Below are 17,059 nucleotides of genomic sequence, written 5' to 3'. Positions count from 1 at the left end.
GTTTCTTTAGTGGACAGAGCTGGTACCAGGGGGTCTTTGTTTTCTTGGCAGTGTGTTCCTTGAGTTTCTTCAGTTGACGAGCTGGTGCCAAGCGGTCTTTGTTTACTTGGCAGTGTGTTCCTTGAGTTTCTGCAGTAGACAGAGCTGGTACCAGGGGGTCTTTGTTTCTTGGCAGTGTGTTCCTTGAGTTTCAGCAGTAGACAGAGCTGGAACCAGGGGGTCTTTGTTTTCTTGGCAGTGTGTTCCTTGAGTTTCTTCAGTGGACAGAGCTGGTACCAGGCGGTCTTTGTTTTCTTGGCAGTGTGTTCCTTGAGTTTTTTCAATAGACAGAGCTGGTATCAGGTGGTCTATGTTTTCTTGGCAGTGTGTTACTTGATTTTCTTCAATGGACAGAGCTGGTACCAGGCGGTCTTTGTTTTCTTGGCAGTGTGTTCCTTGAGTTTCTTCAGTAGACAGAGCTGGTACCAGGTGGTCTGTTTTCTTGGCAGTGTGTTCCTTGAGAGTGAGCACATAATTGATCCAGGTTTGTGGTCTTTCTTGCTCATTGTTCTTGGCAAAGGTCATAAATTCTGTTTTGGTAAATATTCTCAACCGTGGAATGGTTGCTGGTGTCCTGTTGATTCTCTCTATTTGCCCCATTAGCTTATTCACAGGAGAGGACAATCACAAACAGGCGTTAATAGTAGTTAGTTTGGCAGACCTCCTGAGTGTAGAATTAGAGCTCTTAATATACTTTCGATCACACTTTGGAACTTGTAGAACTTAATTAAGAAATGAATCATATAGAGATATTTGAATGCAATACATGTGTGGGTTTTCTTTTGATGCATTTTATTCTCAGCTGTCTTGCCGACCCTCAAATTGCTTTTCCCTTTACAGTTTGCATCGAACCTGAAGAGGGACTGGTGGAGGTTCTAGCCACCGAAGGCGTGGAGTCCCATCCACATGAAACAGACATACACGAGGACATGAAAGGAGAAGATGGTATACCCCAGCAGGAAGTGATGCAGATGGAAAGTGATATCAAGCAGGAAGTGATGCAAGAGGCCAGCTTAGTAACATGCATATTGGTAGCTCCTTCCAGTGCGACACCAAAAGAGGGAGATGTAGAAGAAAAATCAGAGTAAGTGAAAAGGGATAATATGGAAAATGATTAGGTTCCCTTTGTTTGATGTAACAAAGTCCTCAGTCCCAGATTTTGAATCTGCTTGGAAGATTTAACTAGCTCTCTCTCCATCTTCTCACCACTCTTCCAACCACTTCTTAACATTGCTAAAGGCCTCTAGCATTAGCTACACAGAGTGGAGCAATTCCAGAGCTCCAGGTTGTCTTTCTAAAGGACCAGAGTTACTCAGCAAAATTCTACCCGTAGTTCCGTGTTGCGCTTGAGAACTGGGCATACTGTACTCTTAACATCCTGTAAAATGTGGTCTCTTTTCAGGTCACCACTGGTTCCAAGTGTTGACTTACCAATTGAAGCGTCACTCCAGAGGATTTGAGCAATAAAGAGCAAACATTGCCCAAGCATGTTTAAGCTTCTGTATTCCCCACTTACGCCCCAATTACGGGTAGCACAGTGCTGGCAGGGTGGTACCTCTGCACCAGAAAAGACTGGTACTGTGCGGTAACACCCAACCAGTATCATGTAATTGAAAGTTATTTCTCAATGGAATTGAGAATAATGGTGAACATGGTTTTACGAGACAGAATTCCACATGGTACTCCTTGAACTGTGGTGATTAACAGAACTAGGCCCTGCTGCACTACAGCCCATCTCCAAGGTGATTTTGACCAGCTGGATTTTCTGGCCGGTAAAATTGGGCTTGTTAGTACCGCACCAAGTAAATTTAGGTGCTGTAAAGCTGCTTAATCATGATTGAGCCTAAGCCCTGAATACAAGTTGAGTGCAGCAAAATTCACATGTGGAATTCCCCCTGCTTACTATGTATCCATTGCCATCCTCCATCCTCCATCACACTTGTTTCTTCTTTTAAGTGTACTTTTTTCAGCAGTCCCATTCCTGTCTTAGTAGTCCTCTTTTGTGGCTATCCTAAATTCTCCTTTATCATTAATCTATTTCATCATTCCCTTCAATTTGCCTGTATCGTTCGCTCTCAACAGCTCGCAGTATTTCAGGAACTCCTTTCCCCATCTCTCGTGTTTCCTTGCTCCCTATCCTTCCTTCTGCCTGCTTCTCAGCTCATCCTTCTGCATCTTTTTCGTCCCATCGTTCCAAAACGTTCCTTGTTGTCTCAGTACTGCCCTTCCCCTTCTCCTGTTATTCCGCCCCCTACGCTTTCGTTCTCCTTTCCCACGCCCATCTTCTCATTTCGTCTCTTTGCCTTCCCTTTGGATTTCACTCACCTGCCTCAATTGGTCACCCACAGCAGATTTTTGGGGATTCCATTCTTTAAGTACAACATTGGGAGTTAAAACTGAATGAGTTTCCGTGGTCATGTGATTTACTTTTCTAGTTTACCTCCTGCGTTTTTTAATCATTTGGATGCAACTGAAAGCCAGAAAGTGATGTTTGGAAGCCAAGTGTAGCCCTCTCCATTGGAGCCAGTCTACTCTAGAGCCTGCTCACGCTTTAAACATTTTACAATCCCGATCAAACTGCTTATTTCCCTTTATATACCTTATACTGTATTGGTAGTCCCTCTAAATTATTTCTTCTTGCCTAGTTTGTGGTTACTCGATTTACTTGGCCACGTTTGTATTTTTCATTTAGGATTTTCATTTTTTGACTGCTAATGAAGATCTGTAAGGAGAAATGGCCATTTCCATACTGCTGCGGCTTTCTCCATTTGATACTGTTATATAATCAAGTTACTTATCCTGTATTTCCTAATGGGTGTTCTATCGAGTGGCTATTTCTTCAGTTCGGTGCACTTCACCAACATAGGTTCCTTCCAGGCAACACTCCTGATGGTCTCTAATCTTAGGAAGCCAGAAATGGTGGCAAAGCCTTATCAGAGTTTGCCCCCTGTCCTTTGGAACTCATTGTCTTACAAGATCTGCACCATGAATGATCATTCTGGTATTGCATTGCTACTTGCCTTTTGGCAAGTAGCAATGCAGGACCAGACTGCGCGTGGGTCTGGGATGTTTCACAGAAACAACATGCAAAAAAATAATTGGAGGCATTGTGTTATAAAAAATATCCTGCCGTGACGAGTTACCCCCCGCCATCTAGTGGCCTCGAGTCTTTCTATTCTCCATCTCGCATTATTCCTCGTCTTACAACATTTCCTGCAGCTGCGCCTGTCCTTTCTATCTTCCATTTTTCCACTTTGTTTCCCTTTCTTTCTTTATTCTCCTCCTGCTTATCCTGCCACCCCATGTCCTTTTTCAACCGGAAGCCAAACCCTCACGTATGTCTTTGATTGGCTAACGTTTCTCATGTACAGACCCTTAGACATGGGATACAGGACAGCTGCCTCGTTGCCTCGCTCCCAAGAGCAGTGGAATTTGTGTTTGAAATCAAGAGAATACTATTAAAGGTTAGTTTTTATGTACTGAGAGTATTAGACTGTTTGGGCTTACAAAGAAAGTTCATTTTCAGGACTAAAATACAGAAACCATGAGTTTCACTCCGAGTGCCGTGGTGTTGTCAAGAGCAAAAATTACCTAAGGAAATAGTGTGTGTGCGTGGTATTTGCACTTGATTCCTATATTTACACCTTGCAATGGGGAATACTATGTGAAAACTGTGCAACTGTTTTTCACTTCGTAACCCCCTTTTGGCACTGGATTGCCTTTCCTTCAAGTAGTAGGTTGAGGAAATTCTAAATGTTAAAGCTCAGAACTGACAGCAGTTTGCTCAAAACCAGTGATCGTGAAACAGGATATAGACTTTTTCTATGCCTGATTGTACCTATACTACGCACTCAGCTTGAGTCCATAAGAGGTGTGTTTCTGCTTTTTATTTCCAATTCTTCAAAGTGAAACTCCTTATTTTTTCAGATGATGTGAATTCGAAAAGCACACGCCATGTCTCTCCTGCGGAGTAGCTGTCTCATTTTCCTGTGGTATTTGATTCATCAGGCTCCAACCCCTCAAATAGCCCCCCAGTCTGCCCCCCCCACTTATATGACGGATTGTAACTTCTGCATGTTCTCAACTGACATATCTATATCTGATGTTGATGCTGCTATTTTTTATAGTTCCCCAAGTAAAGCCCCTGGGCCAGACGGGGTCCCAATAAATGTCTACAGACACAATGTAGAATTTTGGGTCCCTCTACTGGCAAATGTGTATTGTGCATGCGGATCTACCAAGCTCCTGGAAGAGATCCACCATTGTCCCTGTCTTTAAGAAGGGTGACAGGGGAAATCCATCATGTTATCGACCTATTTCATTGCTGGATTCCTCTGTCAAATATCTGGGCAGGGTGATCCTCCAGAATTTGGAGGATTAGGTAGAAGACAGAAATACAATATGGTTTTCGATGCGGTGTGGGGACAGTTGAACAGTCCCTCAACCTGCTTCTGATATCGTGGAAGTACGTAAGGACCAGGGGCGGCGCTTTGCACCAGGCCTTTATGGACTTGTCCAGCGCTTTTGATTTAGTGGACATGGCCAGGCTGTGGACTTTTAAGAGTGATCCTTGGGTTGGTTTTGGGTATAATTGAACTCTTAAAACAGATGCACTGGGACACTTTGCTCAGGTCCATTATGGTCCAGCTGGTGAATGCACGTCTACTTTTAAAGTTACTAAGGGTGCATCTTAGCCCCCTTTTTATTTCTTTTTATATTAATTCCTTGGAGTGTTTTTTTTTTTACAGATTAACGGAGAGTATCCGCCCCGACTAGCAGACAGACTAGTGCCTGTGCTCCTGTACGCCGCCGACGCGGTGTTGTTGTCACTCACAGCAAATGGGTTGCAACTTTTATTGAATGCTTTTTATGATTTTAAGATCAACCTGAGTCTGAAGGTCAACCACACCAAATCTTTCTTTATGACGTGTGGACCTAGAAATACCAGCTCACATAGGTTTGTAATTGAGGAGACACCCATTACAAAAGTTTGACATTTTAATCATTTAGGGATCCTAATGGACGTGAATTTTAATTGGGATAAGTTACTGTCTCAACGTAGCATCAAAATGGGAAATTCGGTTGATGCAATCTTTTTGTTTACCAGGAAACTAAAACACAAACCTATAAGGGACTTAAATACCCTATATTAAGCAAAATGCTTCTCCTCGAGCACTTGGTGTGGGAGTATGTCAATTCTAACAGTTTACAATTGGAAAATAGATTTCTTTATAGAGTATTGGCTGCTCCAAAGAGCACTTCCAAATACATTAACCACACAGAGGTCAACTTGGCATACATTGAGGACTGGGTAAACATTTGGAGTTCACTATTTACAAAATGTTCCCGCCTCGTCCTTTCTGACCGCATCACTTTAGATCATGGTCTTAACATCCCTTGGTTGGCCTATATCAGAAAAACATCACTGACTTGGGCATGCCCCAGTTATTTCGTTCTCTAACTGTGATTGGCAGTAATTCGAAGGCTCTGATTCGGCCCCTCTTTTTATGTAAATGTAGTTTAATTCAGTCAAATAAACTTTCGGTGTTTGAAACAGGGAGCTATCACATGTAGATTGTCACACTGGTCCGACCTGATTCTTACCTAGACTGGATCCCTAATGCAGAGCATTGCTTCTATTTAACCCGTTTCAGGTTGAATCTTGTTCATTTCTTGGTTGCTTCCCCTTTACAGGGCAGTTGGTTTCCATCTCTTCCCTGTTGTCCCTGTAATGGCACTAGCCATCAATCTTGTCTGCATTTTATGTTTCTGTGTAGTTTTTATTCTATTCCTAGGAGACAATTGTTACGCCCTATTTTACGTTCCTATGACACTGCAGTGTCTGTCATCTGTTTTTGTCTGTCTCAAAGTTGTTATCTTTATTTGCTTCTTCATTAAGATTAGGATAGAAGTGCTATTTTTACATGTTTCTTTTTATTGTAAAGTTGCACTGCTTTTTATCAGTTCTGTAAAATTATTTCATTGCCTCTTTTGTGGCCTTACAGCCGAATAAAGTTTATTTGAACTTTAACTCCTTATGGCATTATTGAGACCACTTACTCCAAAGTAGGATATGTGACCCAAATCATGATAACAGTATTCCATTTTCGTGTAATCTGTTATTAATATACATTCATATTTGACTTGCTTTCAGAACACAGCAGGATGTTTCAAAAGAAGTGGTGGAGGAAGAGACTGAGTAAGTATAGTAGTTTCAATTTGTGATGGTGTCCTCTGAATCCCTTGAATATTGTTAGTGGGCTTGTGACAGTGCTGATACTCACATTGACTAGGCACAAAACCTTATTATTATGACCTAACTTAGAACTACAGAGCCATCATTTTGTCAGACTGTAGACCAATACAATCTGAGCACCCTTGAGGATTTATCTGATCCGGCTTCCCACCTTAAACAGGATTAGGAAGCCCAACTAGAAATACATCTCAGAGTGGTCTGATCAGTTCCATCCCTGTCATAGCTAGCGGGCCCAGGTGTCTGTAAGGAATGCACCAAGGCAGTCTGTGCGTAGGGGTGTCTGCTGTCAGAATATCCAGCACAAAAATAATGTGCTACCAAAATATTGTAGCCTAAATATCAACTGCCAAACTATTGTAAGGCAAAGTTTATACAGATATGTGTAGATTTACTATTCTTAACTCCATGTCTACGTACCTTGTAGATATATATATAATAATATATGGGATTCTGTATTCCCTGTATAAATGCCTGTCTCTAATTTCTTCATAATCAGCTATTTGTGATTCACTCAGTTGCCGTTTATAAAGAAAACACGGCAGGACTCGACTATTATGAGTTATTACATTTGAGTTCTGACACCACAATGCCTGCTGCCAGAGCCAGCAGTTGAGGTGAAAAGCATGTCAGGTCACGTGCATCATTAAGGCAGTTGTTTAAACCAACCAAAAATGAACACTGCTTTTCTTTCTTCTGCTATATGTTTTAGCTTACAAGGAAAAGCGGAGAGAACATTTTTGTTTTTTGTACTCATTAGATAGTTAGGGAAAAGCTAAAATCTTTCTGTATAATGCTACACATTAGGAACTAATGCAGATTTTTTTTTTTAACTGACTAGTATTGAACTGTTTCTAATATCTGTGTGCAAAAAATAACTAACAGGTTTTTGATGTGTTTAATTTTGCACTAGAATTTTTATTGTTATTCTTCCTGTTTCCAAATATGCTTGTTCTTTCCTACAAAAGAGCTATACACCAAGGTTTTAAGTGGTATATAGGAAAGGTGATGGTGTGACCATGTATTATATGGGATAAAGAACCCCTGGCTAACATGATAAGGATGTTGCAGGTCATGTTGGAGTTCCATAACCTTATGAAGGAACGCGATCTACGGCCTCGTTTTCCTATATGGTTTTGATCTCCTTGGTGACTTGCTATATCCTTTTAATGTACGGTAGGGGGTACTTTATCCTATATGTTATTGTACATTTATGTGAAATTAAGACTCACAACTGTACACTTACCTCTATTTGCTTACCTTCACATCATTTTTGTAGTCGATATTGTGGCTTAGATATTTTGGTATCAGAATATTTAGCACAGGATATTCAGGTAGTATAACAGGTGTAGCTCCTGCACTCATTAAATGCCCATATGGAGTGGCCCTCAGACTCCTTCCTGCAGGCCTAACACGTGAACAGAAAAGCCAACATAGGAACCTTTTATCACATGCAATCATCATCAAGAAGTGCAGGAAATGGAATTAAAACCAAAAGCTACTAGGTATGGCACTAACAAATAAAAAGTTATGCAGATTTCAATAGACTTTTGATTTTTTTGGATTACTTTAGCATCAAGCGAATGGCATTTGGTTGGTTGGCTTCCTTACTTTCCGATAGACAACTGGTCACTTCTCCTGTCTCTTTCATTAATTTATTTATAGATGTATGCAATTTTATATAGCACGGACTTTACCCAAAGGTGTCAGAGCGCTTTACAATAGAACCAAGTATGTTACATGAGGGGATTTACAAACTTACACAATACAGATACAAACGGGATAGTTTAAAAAGTAAAATAAAATAAGAGGTGGCAATCACAACAACAAAAAACAAAACAAGCATTGGCATAGCCAATAGGTCTCGCCTTTGGGACCTTATAAGTGTTTAGCCATGCAAGAGTTGCATAACTAAACACCTATAAGGTCCCAAAAGCGAGACCTATTGGCAATGCCAATGCTTGTTTTAACTGCTGCAATCTATTGAAGCCTCACGGAGAACATCAAAGCGGCCGCGAGGTCGCGAAAGTGAAAGTAATCGCGGTAAAGAGCGACGCGCGTGCCCGCGCACATGCACTGTAGCTCTAGGCTGGCCTGGTAGCACTTTTTGGAGCCCTCACAAAATGTCTCGCCAGACCAGCACATGCGCTGGGTCAGGCGAGACCTAAAAAACTTAGGATTAGGTTAGTGCAGGCATAGAATACATATTTAGAGCATTGTAAGAACTTACAACATCAGGAGAATGCCAAGCGGCCTTGAGGAACATGAAAAGGGATGTATTAATTCTGGAAGTGTCTTTGAAAGAGAAGAGATTTGAGGTTTGCTTTGAAAGTCCGAGTAGAGGTGGTGGTATGGAGAAATGGAGAAAGCGAGTTCCAGATTCTAACTGCATTGCCTGAGAACGATTGAGCCATCGATCTTTCTCTTTTGAAGGTAGGGGGCTCAAGCAGTAAGTTTTCATCATTACGTGAAGGTCAAAAGCCTCCAGAGATTTTAAGTTTATTCACCAGGTATTGAGAGGAAGAAGTGTGCAAGGCTTTGTGGGTGATACAGGCAGTCTTGTAGATTGACCTTGCTTCGATGGGAAGCCATCGAAGATAAAACAGTATGGGTGTAATGTGATAATTTCTTTTGGCCCCATAAACAAAACGAGCCGCTGAATGGAGTACAAATTTAAGAGGGGAAAGGTGGGATTTGGGGAGGCCAGCAAGGAGAGAATTGCAATAGTCCAATCTAGAGAGAACCAGAGGTTGGATCAAGGTTTTTAGGTTTTGCTACGGAAAAAAACGTTGAATCCCCCAGAAAAGGCGCAGTTGGTAACGTGCATTCTTTGCAATGGAATTGCTGTGGGAGTGTAGATTGAGCATTTTGTCTAGTATGACACCAAGGGATTTAGCACTGTCGACGACGATAGGTTTGTTGAAACAATCGCAATGGACCGCACTCCGCTAGCCCCTCCTCCGGGTCGCCCCTGGGGAATCTGGTACATGGAGTTCTTGAGTGGTTCACCCCAGTGGGTGCAAGTAAGTACTTGTTAGACTGATGATCTCTAGACCCGATACATGTCCCGGGTTTTAGAATATCGCCCGAGACATGGCTCGGGTTTCGGGATAACTTCCCTCATCATTAGAGAAAATAGTTAGGGGTGGAAGAAAGGGCCGCCAAGCAACTGTCAAAGGCCTCAATGCCCGCACAGGCACGCAGGTGCGTCGTCCAGCAGCTCGTCAGCTCAAAGCTCGAATTGAATTTAGAATATATCTTAGATAGCATCAAATCGGCACCTCTTCTGGGTTAGTGTATGGAGCAACGTTGAGGCAAGTTTTAATAAGAACAGTAAAAGCGGACTGCCTTATTCGGGATAAGGGTCCCCCCATCCCTTGGCTGAAGTATGTCAGCAAATCTTTTGCTGACATTGGTCACCCTGGATTGTTTAGTACCCCTGGTTTAATAATTAAATCCGACAAGAGGGTGGTTAAGGCCAAGGTACGCGGAGTGTGTCTCCTCACAGAGAATTCAAGAAGCTTTAACTAAACAAACTATTTGTAATTACTATGTCACTCTTGTGACAGGAGACACTCCACTGTATCTTACTATGGAGCTTACGAGTTGGAAGAGGTCCCTTCTTTTTAGATTTAGAGCTAGAATGGTATGGCATTTAACATGCTTTTCTGGTGAGACAAAGATGTGGGATAGCTCGTTGCCCCCTTGCCCTTGTAATGGTTTGGCAGAGCAATATCTGTGGCATTTTACCTTTTTATGCGGCTTTTACTGCAAATGTGTTCAGCCCTGTCTTAAACCCACGCTGAAAAAGTTAACTTTTTATAAATGCAGTGAGGCCTAAATCTATCTTCAAGCTCTAAACAGCCTGTACGTTTGTTAGAATGTGTGCTGTTTTTTTTCAATGGCCATCCGCTGCAGAATGTCTATGGAGGAGAGTTAGGAGGGCAGTCCAGATGTTTGCAGGGCTAATGTATTTGACCTATAGTCTGTTATTTATGAATAGTAGGATCTTTTTATTGATTTTCACTGATTTTTAGTATGCATATAAAGAAAGTTTTATCTGATGGATTATTTATAATTGTTTTTAAATCTGTAATGTATTGTTCTGTTTTTATCTTATGCTTTTATGATCTTTTGTTAAAAAGATCAAATAAAGATTTTGAACGTGAACCTCTGCAGTCACCCATGTGCCCTGTTAGTATTGCTGATCAATTTGAGAATGGCATTTCCGTCATTTGGAATCGAACCTGAATTCTCTTGGCTAACCACAGATGTGAGACAGTCCAACAAATTTGTGGTCATTCAAATCTGATGATCCTGTGTGGCTTCCTTGTCCTTAGAAATGAAAATAATGTCCTCAGGATATATCCGCATTTGTATTTCCCTCTCACTGAGCTCTGCAGGCGCCTGTTTGAGGAGCTTGGGGAATCACAATGGAGACAGCATGTGTGGAGCTAGAGGATAGCGACTAAGAGATAGGCGTCTCTATGTCTTTCCTCGCCAGTCAGACTCCTTTATCAGACTATGCCTTACCCGCCATCGCTCTGGAATTGCAAACACACTAGTCATTGAACACTCTGAGGCTTAGCAGTGGCCTGATGTCCTAATACTTTTGTATACCAAAATTGTATTACATGTAAACCCTAAGTTGTCAATTTCACCTGAAGGCCACAATGGTCTTCTGTGCAAAATGTTTGGATTGAGTCTGGCACTTTGACTTGTAAAGGGGTATCATCACCATCTAAACCCCCACTACTATCTGAAGAAACAATGCACCCAACCGAATGACCTCCTATTGGTGAATAAACTATGATGCTCTGCCCTTGACTTATACGGATTAGGAAGGATAGAAATCAGCTGTGTGATTGGCCACTGCATCCTTCAGAGTTTCACGTTTGCTGTGACAGAGGGCTCCTGATTCTCTGGATTGAAAATAAGTATTTGAGCTTCTCGTTTCAGTCCAATGACTAATCCCTCGAATGCCAAGTGGGTCAGCAAGATGATGTTCCTCAGTGGATGTGGTATAAGAGGTAGCAGAGGTTTGTGATGAGATCATTCCATTAGTAAGGTCAAGCTAGCCTTAGGGCAGAAGATTCATCTTAAGCCTATGTAATTTCTAAATCAACAGAGCAAATTCAAAGTGAGCACATTAGGTATATTGAAAGGAGCGACGCTGCTGCCATGCCTTAAGGAAAATCTGCACCTAACAGGCACCATATGATTGCCCTGAGATTCTAGTAAAGCTCAACGTCCCGAGGAACTGGAACCTCTTTACGCCAACGTACAATGAATGTACTCACTGCAAAGCCAGTGTAGTGCTGAAGCAAGGAGCCTTGGTCAACGTTCAGCAGGATTGCCGGGTGTCATTCCCAGTTCCCAAGAAGTAATTGTGCTAAAGTGGGTCGTCGCTCTTGACATTTGACGTCAGGCCCTTGGTCATTTGTGATATATGTTTAGAATGCCTCACTGAGATGTATGCATTAGCTTTATTTGCTTTTAAAGTGGATGTAGTACATATTTCAGCAGGAGTTTTTTGTACTGTTAAATTCACATTTCTCATAAATGTAATAATGAGACTAATTCTATACAATCTGCAGTACACCTAAGAACCACAGCTGATTCAGTTTCATATTGCTTGATAAATAAGTGGCCTTCAGCAAAGAAGGCACAGTTGACTGAGCTCACATTGCCTGCCCAATAAATTGCATTTAGTGCAGACATTGCCTCTTGGTTACTTATAGACTGAGACCTCATTGGATCTTACACTCACAACAACTTTTTTGTGTTTGTGGGTAGAGTGTACAGAGAGCCCGTCATTAGTGTAAGGGGGAAAAGAAGACGGGGCAGGAAGGATGAGAGAGGGAAACCGAGTAGATACATCAGTTGCAGATATGAAGACTTTGAAACCTGAACAGAGTTCATTCTACACTGAAGTTCATTTGTGGCGGTGCTCGGTAAAAGCATATACTTCAGAGGTACGTGAGGCAGAACACTTTCCTCTCATTTGGCAGATTGTTAGAGAAGCATTTAAAATTCTACTTAAATTAGTGGGATGATAACATATAATATCATGTGAGGAGTATAATTTGCTTTCCACTTTTTAGTTCTGGATAGACAGAGTTAGCAACTGTACCCCTTCTTCAGTCACTGGTCTGTCTGAGTGCCATTGATAGAAGGTCTAGGAGGTCAAAGATCCTTCTATGGTTGCTCCTTCTGTGTATGCTCTCGAAAAAAAGAATCCAGGTACTTCATAATCCTTGGCATGTTTATACATTAAAATGCATGTCCCTTTAATGTTAAATGCACACTCATTTTCTAACCGGTGTTGGTGGTGCCACACTTTCGGGCTCGTACTCCTAAGTTTATGGGGAGCCATACTAACACTAATGCATGTTATTTTTAGGTTTCACCTACACAGTGCTTGCTCTCTGCTTACGAAATCTCTTGTAAAAAAAACAAACTCAAAAGTGGATTAGAACCCACCCATTACTTACCTCTACTTACCATTGGCTGGCTCCCACATAGTTCCCACTTCACTCTCATATCCTTGCTTACTGTTGGTCAGCACCTCTTCCTCATCTGTCTTCTTCCTGGGCTTCAAGTCGAGCCTTCGTCCTGCCGTGGAGCCTGGACCAAGTACTACTTCCAGTGGCCAGTGTCCTTCGGCTGCACCTGCCTGCAATGCAGGTAATTTTTTTCCACTCTCAAATTCGTCAGACATAGACAGTTTGAGTCCCCATTGAGACTCAAAGTATTCCGGGTAGAGAAGATGGTATAAACTTGGCAAGTTGAGTCGGTGCGCTGAACACCAAGCCAGATGTTGAATCGATAGTTTGAGCAGGGAAATGGCAGCCACTGAGACACATTGTACTGGGTTTTGAGGTTCAAATCAGTGATTTGTTCCTGTTGCTTTCCCTACCGAGGTGGCATTGAACTCCAGTACAGCAGTTTGACATGAACAAAAATGCTCTAAAATAGTTTCAAGTTCTTGAAAAACTTGTGCAACTTGAACTGACACTTACCACATGGTTCCATTGCAGGACCCTTACTGCAGCACTCAAAGCTTGTGAAGCCCCGCGGACCATGGCCCATATTGCCCAGACAGTTTCACAAAAGCATGCCAGCCCATGCCCCCGCACTGCATGGGCCCTATGTTGCCTGGAAAGATGAGCAGACTTGTTTTAATGTTCTTTGCTGTGCTACTGTAGGAAAGTGCACTTTTTTGACATGGTTACTCTCACTTTTTGCCTGGTATCCGATGCAATTCTCACAGAAGTGCACTGGGTACCTAGTATCCAGGTCCCTAGTGCCAGATCACTTTCCCTAAAATAGTACAATTGTTCTCCAATTGGCAAGACCTTTTGCACCCCGTAAGTCCTTAGTAAATGATACCCCTGGTATCTAGGGCACGGGCACTAAAGAGGGTCCCTAAGGGCTGCAGCATGTATTGTACACACCCTAAGGGACCCCACACCACACTAATACAGACTTCCCTGCAGAATGAATATTGGCAGTGGTCAAACCATTCCCAAAAAAAAGGCCATGGATCCTTCCACGCTCTCTAATCTTCGCCCCATTTCACTATTACCCATTCTTGTGAGAATTGTAGAAAGACTGGTCAATAAACAGCTCACTGATATCCTTGAGGAAGCCAATATACTGCACCCCTGCCAATTCGGTTTCCATCCTAAGCACTCAACCGAATGTGCACTATTGGAAATGGTGGTTACATTGAAACTAACTTTAGATAATGGAAAAAATGCGGTACAGATCTTATTAGATTTGTAGGCCTGATTTTATATCATTGGTCATTGCATTCTTCTATCCCGAATGAAAAACTGTGGCATATCTCGTACTGCCTTAGCCTGGATAAAATCTTTTCTTGCTAACCGCAGACAAACAGTGGCCTTAGGATCATTTCTCTCAACTGAACGCCCCATCACTTCAGGTGTCCTACAGGGCTCTTCTTTTAGCCCCCTTTTGTTTAACATCTACATGGCCCCACTAATCTCGTTAATATCCTCATTCAACATCGAAAAAACCTCCTATGCAGATGACACGCAATTTATCTTGCTCTTTGACAGAGTCCAATGAAGCAGATTAACTTCAAACAATGTCTATCAGAGGACATCCGTTGGATGAGATTCAACCATCTTAAAATCAATACAGATAAAACCGAGATTATGTTAATAGGCAAGGATAATCCCTTCAATCCTATCAAATAGTGCCCAGAAGATGTGCCTGTTCCAACCAATACATTGGAAGTAGTTAAGAATCTTGGGGTAAAATTTGATGCCTCTCTTTCATTTCATCCACAAGCCCTCGCAGTGGCTGGGATGTGCTTCAATCTTATCAAAACTCTTTAAAGGTTTTTTGACCTCATCCCCTTCTCTGTAAGGAATACAGTGGCAGTAGCACTTATCCTGTCTAGTTTAGACTACTGAAATAGCCTGTTTGCAGGAGTTAACAAACAAGTACTAAAAAAGCTACAGGTTGTACTACATGCAGTGTCCCGCCAGGTGTTGAAACTGCCCATCGATCTTCTGCTTCGGCAGCCCTAAAACCCTTCATTGGCTGCCTATTAAAAAAATAATTCTATTTTAGCTTTTGTTAATCACCTTCAGAGCGTTTAGAGATTCAGCACCCAAATACTCAGCGGCCAGATTCACTCTGTACATCATTGCTAGGACACTTAGATCCTCCTCAGCAAACCTACTAAAACCCCCTACTTTTAGGTACAAAACCAAAGGAGGGAAATCCTTGGCAGTCCTGGGAACCAGAGCGAGTATGGAATCTCATGCCTACACAGTTGCGGTTAACAGAATCAGAAACCCAATTTAGGAAAGCCTTGAAAACTTGGATCTTTGGGTCGACCAACTCATTCTGTTCTTCACTTCTATAAATTGAGATACATCATATGTCTGTCTGACATCCTTTGATTATTTCAGCACAGCCCAAGGATGCTGCTTTCGTAGTGAAAGTTGTGCTCTACAAATACCCAAATCAAATTGCAGGCTGTGTGAAATGGTGCAGACAAAAGTGAAAGCACAACATGGCCCACACCCTATGTGCTACACCTGCAGACACTGCATGCAATATATGTAATCACCCCCACAGCAGGCCCTACAGCCCAAAGGCAGGTTACATTATGTTACATATTTTGACATATCTGCAGGAGCAGATATGCCCCTGTGATGTCTGTCGATTCTTGGACATTGCAAGTGAACAGGGAAGCCATTTTAAGTATATGTACTGGACACTGATGATCACAAGTTCCCCAGCTAAATGATGGCTTCACTGAAAAAAAAAGGTGTTTGACATCAAACACCTCATATTATTAAACCCACACTGATTCTAGTGATGGATTTAGTAATACGTACACCCAAAAGGTACCTTAGAGGTACCACTGAAACCTACTAGTCCTCTAGTGCGCTGGCCCAGCCTGCCACCACAGATGCACTTTTGACCCCCTAGGAGGTGTGAGTCCCGCTCTCAGAGGTCAGGAACAATGCGTTCTCTATCAGCAGGTGTTTACCCCTCCTCCAGCAGGATGGCTAGTAAGTCAGCATATCAAAGCCAGAGGCTTCAAAGCCTCTGCCGCCTTTGATATGCTAGCCCAGCATCTCCCAGACCTGGGAGATGTCACCCCCTGCCCTGAGGCCCATTTGGCACCAGGACAGGTGGGAAATTAGTTATGCGAGAAGGCAAGGGGCATGTCTAGGTCAGACACACCCCTAAGGTGTGCTGTCTGATGTGCACCACTCTAGGAACAATCTACCATCTTGGTGATGGCAGAATTAGTAACACTAGGACAGGTTTATGCCCACTTCAATATATTTGAAGGAATCCAACTTGCGGACAGTATCGAGCCCTATTAAGGGACGTACTGGATCTCAGTTTTTGTGGGATTTTCTATCTTCACCACGCTGGAAGGGTGCTAGAGAACGGATTTTAAGTTACGAACAGCAGGGCCCGTATGCAGTCTCATGGTGTTAAGTTAAGGCCGCTTTCACTAGCGATACTTGTACATCTCATTGGATAGCGACCGATGATTCTTTCATAATTCAAATACCCACAGCCGAGGAAGCGTGTGTATATATAACCTGTCTGCACCAAAGATATAATTGGTAACAGACTCTCATGAGATTATTGTCCATGAGTTTACCGACGGAACACTATCCTTGTGGTGCTATGACTTATGCAAGCCTAAGGAATTTATAAGATTTTAATATAATTAAATTGGGATCAGCAAACAATCCTGAGGAAGGTGTTGGCTATAACCTGTGGCCTACCGAAACGCGTCGATGCTCTAGTGGAAGGAAATCGGACAAAATCTGTGACAATAGGGGTTGTGTGATATGTGTAATGTAATCAAATTTCATTGGGGTCACAACTAATTAGTCTTTGATTAAGCGATTTTCCTTTTTGAGTATGAATAATTTTCCTGTTCATTTCTCTTTTTTCCCAATTTTCTCGTTTTAATTATTCTTTCTATTGTGTATTGATACTGATTATTATTGTTGGTGTTTTGCTACATTATGTGTTATTGAATCATACATATAATTTTTATTGATTTTTTATCTTTTTATGTTTTTGAGAAATTTTTCAACAATTGTTTTTAACGTATGTGTACAACTGCTCGCTTTTTGTGAGACTTATGTGATTAACTCTAATAAATTTATGATCATGTAGTTTGTTTGCTTCGTTGATGCCCATTCTCACCCTGCTATCTTAAAGATTTGTGTTTTTTTTTTTTTTTTTTTTTTA

General features: G+C 41.9%; 1 protein-coding gene across 1 annotated transcript in view; it reads left to right on the top strand.

The window, feature by feature from the left end:
• Positions 1 to 17,059, top strand: part of CNGB1 (cyclic nucleotide gated channel subunit beta 1) — a 958,531-nt gene that overhangs the window by 325,667 nt on the left and 615,805 nt on the right. The window contains exons 17-18 of the mRNA XM_085637063.1: positions 880 to 1,123; positions 6,194 to 6,238. Of these exons, the coding sequence (XP_085493189.1) occupies positions 880 to 1,123; positions 6,194 to 6,238 (289 nt within the window). The remainder of the gene's footprint in view (positions 1 to 879; positions 1,124 to 6,193; positions 6,239 to 17,059) is intronic.

Source organism: Triturus cristatus, chromosome 12 (genome assembly GCF_964204655.1).
Source record: "Triturus cristatus chromosome 12, aTriCri1.1, whole genome shotgun sequence".
NCBI classification, from domain to species: domain Eukaryota; kingdom Metazoa; phylum Chordata; class Amphibia; order Caudata; family Salamandridae; genus Triturus; species Triturus cristatus.
The sequence above is the reverse complement of the archived record's forward strand: the minus strand, read 5'-3'. Positions and strand labels throughout refer to the sequence as shown.